This window comes from Arachis ipaensis, chromosome B04 (genome assembly GCF_000816755.2).
Source record: "Arachis ipaensis cultivar K30076 chromosome B04, Araip1.1, whole genome shotgun sequence".
Classification (NCBI taxonomy): Eukaryota; Viridiplantae; Streptophyta; class Magnoliopsida; order Fabales; family Fabaceae; genus Arachis; species Arachis ipaensis.
The window spans coordinates 115,152,590-115,155,659 of NC_029788.2; the positions used below are offsets into that span (position 1 = coordinate 115,152,590).

The window sequence follows — 3,070 nt, forward strand, 5'->3', positions numbered from 1 at the left end:
TAATAAGTAAAAAGTGAATTATGAATTATTATAATTAAAAATAATAATTTATATATAATAATATAAAAAATACTTATTGTAAAAGAAATGAAATATGATTCCCGTTACCGGGTACCGGCATTTTTGTTACAATAATTGTCAACCGTATAAAGTGAAAATGAAATGTTTCGGAATGATTAGTTAGGATTGCATGTGTAATGTGTTGGATTCTGGGCAAAAAGGAACAACATTGGGGTATTAATAGGAAAAGTAAGTGATAAAATTCCATTGAAATCGGAGGAAAGGTTAAAAAAATAGTAAAAGGAAACAAAAAACAATGCTATGCATGATTTCTATGGTGAATTGGTAGTAACTCTCCAAAGAGGAGGGTTGCTGATTTCAACAAGAAGATGAAGCCTCCTGCTCCAGGGACAGGCTGCTGCTTCCCTCCTATCTTTGGCAAGTCCCGCAGTCGCTCCGGAAGCTTCCGTCTTGTTTCTAATCCCTCTCTTGGTATGCCTCTTGATTCGCGTGAAAATATTTTTATGCGAAAATAATAGTTCAGATATTAATTTAATTATGCCTCAAGAAATGTTAAGATATACAACTGGAATGTTGATTATGAGCAATTTCTTTTTTGGACATTAAAAGAATCTTGTTTTGATTATTAAATTAAGAAATACATGAAATTAGTGATGGGGTTTATGTTATTCATCTATTATTGGTTCCGATCAGCTTTTATGTTATTTAAGTTGTTAGCATTAGAAATTATTTTAATTAAATTCTGCTAACCGATACCATGAATTTGAGTTGGTCAAGTGGTTAACTCACTAGTGCGTCTTTTAGTTTTGGTTAGAAATTAACAATGAAAAAAGGTTATCTGTGAAGATGAGTAATCTAAAATGTTAAAGATTATTATTGAGCAGAGTCGTCATCAAGTAGAAGTAGTGGGAGAGAGAGGTCATCATCATGGTCACGTGGGAGAAGAGATAGTAGCCGGCATCAGCAGCAGCATCAAAAAGCAGCAATGGTTGTGTGCTTTGGAGAGATGATGGTAAATTTGGTGCCAACAGAGAGTGGAGTGTCCCTTGCTGATGCTGTTGAATATAAGAAATCCCCTGCTGGTTCTACTGCCAATGTTGCTATTGCAATTTCCAGACTCGGTGCTTCTTCTGCTTTCATTGGCAAGGTGACTTCACAAATTCATTACGCACTCAAATTCACATAATGACATTGCTTTCTTTCTAATTTTGATAATTGGTTGCAACCAACAAAACTTGAGAATTTCTACCTGAGTCCATATCATCTGTCTAATAAATAATAATATTTGCAATGTAAGGTCGGAAATGACGAATTTGGGTATATGCTAAGTGATATTCTGATGCAAAATGGTGTTGACAATTCTGGGCTTCTGTTTGATGAATATGCAAGGACAATGCTGGCATTTTATGCACTCAAGAGTGATGGTGAGCCTCAGTTCTTGTTTTATAGACACCCAAGTGCTGATATGCTTATTCGACCTGAAGAACTTGATGTCAGGCTTATTAAGAAGGTAATTAATTAATAAACTAGTTAATAATCATGCCAATTCTTAATGAACTCACTTTGTTTATTTTGATCAACATACGTGTACAATGCTATTTGATGAACTTTATTATGATGAGTGTTTACATCAAATAGTATAGACAGCAAATTTCATCATATATGAGATGAACCAAACTTATGAATTTATGAAATATTTATTGCATAATGATGCAGGCAACAATATTTCATTACAGTTCATTTAGCTTAGTGATGGAGCCTTCAAAGTCATCACACCTTGCAGCAATGAATTTGGCCAAAATGTGTGGCTGTCTCCTTTCTTATGCCCCAAATTTGACATTGCCAATATGGCCATCTTCACAGGCAGCTAGAGAAGGCATCTTCAATATTTGGAACTTCGCTGACATTATTAAGGTAAATAATATGTTTATGTGCTTAATTATAACTAACAAGTAAATTAATTAAGATAAACTTATATCTTCCAACATAATTTTTATATAGACATCGATCACACCACTAGAAATACATTTGTTACTGTCGAATTTTGCAACCAAATCCAAAGGTAAAATTCGATAATAATTATTGTATTTCTAATAGTATATTTTTCAGGTATTAGTGTGGTAAATATTATGTTATTTCTTGATATTTTTTACTTATGTGATAATTTTTTAACTATAATTCTATGCTTATAATCAAAGAAAAATGACATAGCAATATTACTAATTGGAAATGTTAGTTGATAACTTATTATTTCTCTATTTAAATTTAAAATTTAATTTTATGTTGATTTTACTTTTGTCTTGTAATCTTCTTAAGATGTAACACATATATATATACACAGATAATACACATCTGGCTCCGTGGAAAAAATATAAAAATATTCTTTCCAATGTTAATTCTTGACGTACCTCACATTGTTTTTTTCTTCTGGATGAGAAATTTAATGTCAAAAATGATATTCAAGTATAATTTTACTTTATTTAATTTATTTGGGATTTAACTTTCCACTGTTCTAACTTATGCAACTCTCATAAAAAAGAGAATAATTTCAGCACAATAAAACACACAAAGTCATCCCACTCGGAAACAAAGACAAAAGCACAAAAAGACTATAATTCTTTTAGTTTGGATAAATTAAAGTTGGCGGAGTGTTAAGGTGGGACCCACAGAATTTTCTCTATGTCGGGCTAAGATGCACAAATCTGAATTTTTTATTTAAATTAAATAAATATATAAATTACAAAAATACATAAAATATGAAGTAATTATGTAAATATTTAATCATATATATCTCAAACGCTAAGGTTCAGATTAAACATGTTCACGTATCTTGGGTAACTCGTTTCTGAATTTAACGTATTTGGAATATTAAGATTTTCTTCTAAATTAAAATGTATTTCGAATATTTAGTACCCAATCTCCTAAGTAAAACATATTTCGAGTGCACTTATGTTACGCGCATCGTCTGGTCACAGAATAAAATTTCAGATGTTGAGATATGCTATTTTTTATCTTATCTCTCAGCATTTGAAATGTGTATGGTTATGTA

General features: G+C 31.2%; 1 protein-coding gene across 2 annotated transcripts in view; it reads left to right on the forward strand.

Annotated features, from left to right (window-relative positions):
- Positions 221-3,070, forward strand: part of LOC107637022 (probable fructokinase-7) — a 6,083-nt gene continuing 3,233 nt past the window's right edge. The window contains exons 1-4 of one of the 2 annotated variants that reach the window (XM_021121673.1): positions 221-492; positions 906-1,168; positions 1,319-1,531; positions 1,738-1,935. In XM_021121673.1, coding sequence (XP_020977332.1) covers positions 390-492; positions 906-1,168; positions 1,319-1,531; positions 1,738-1,935 — 777 coding nt within the window. In that variant the 5' untranslated portion in view covers positions 221-389. Of the gene's footprint in view, positions 493-890; positions 1,169-1,318; positions 1,532-1,737; positions 1,936-3,070 lie in introns of both variants that reach the window. The other variant, XM_021121674.1, reaches the window with a different exon arrangement.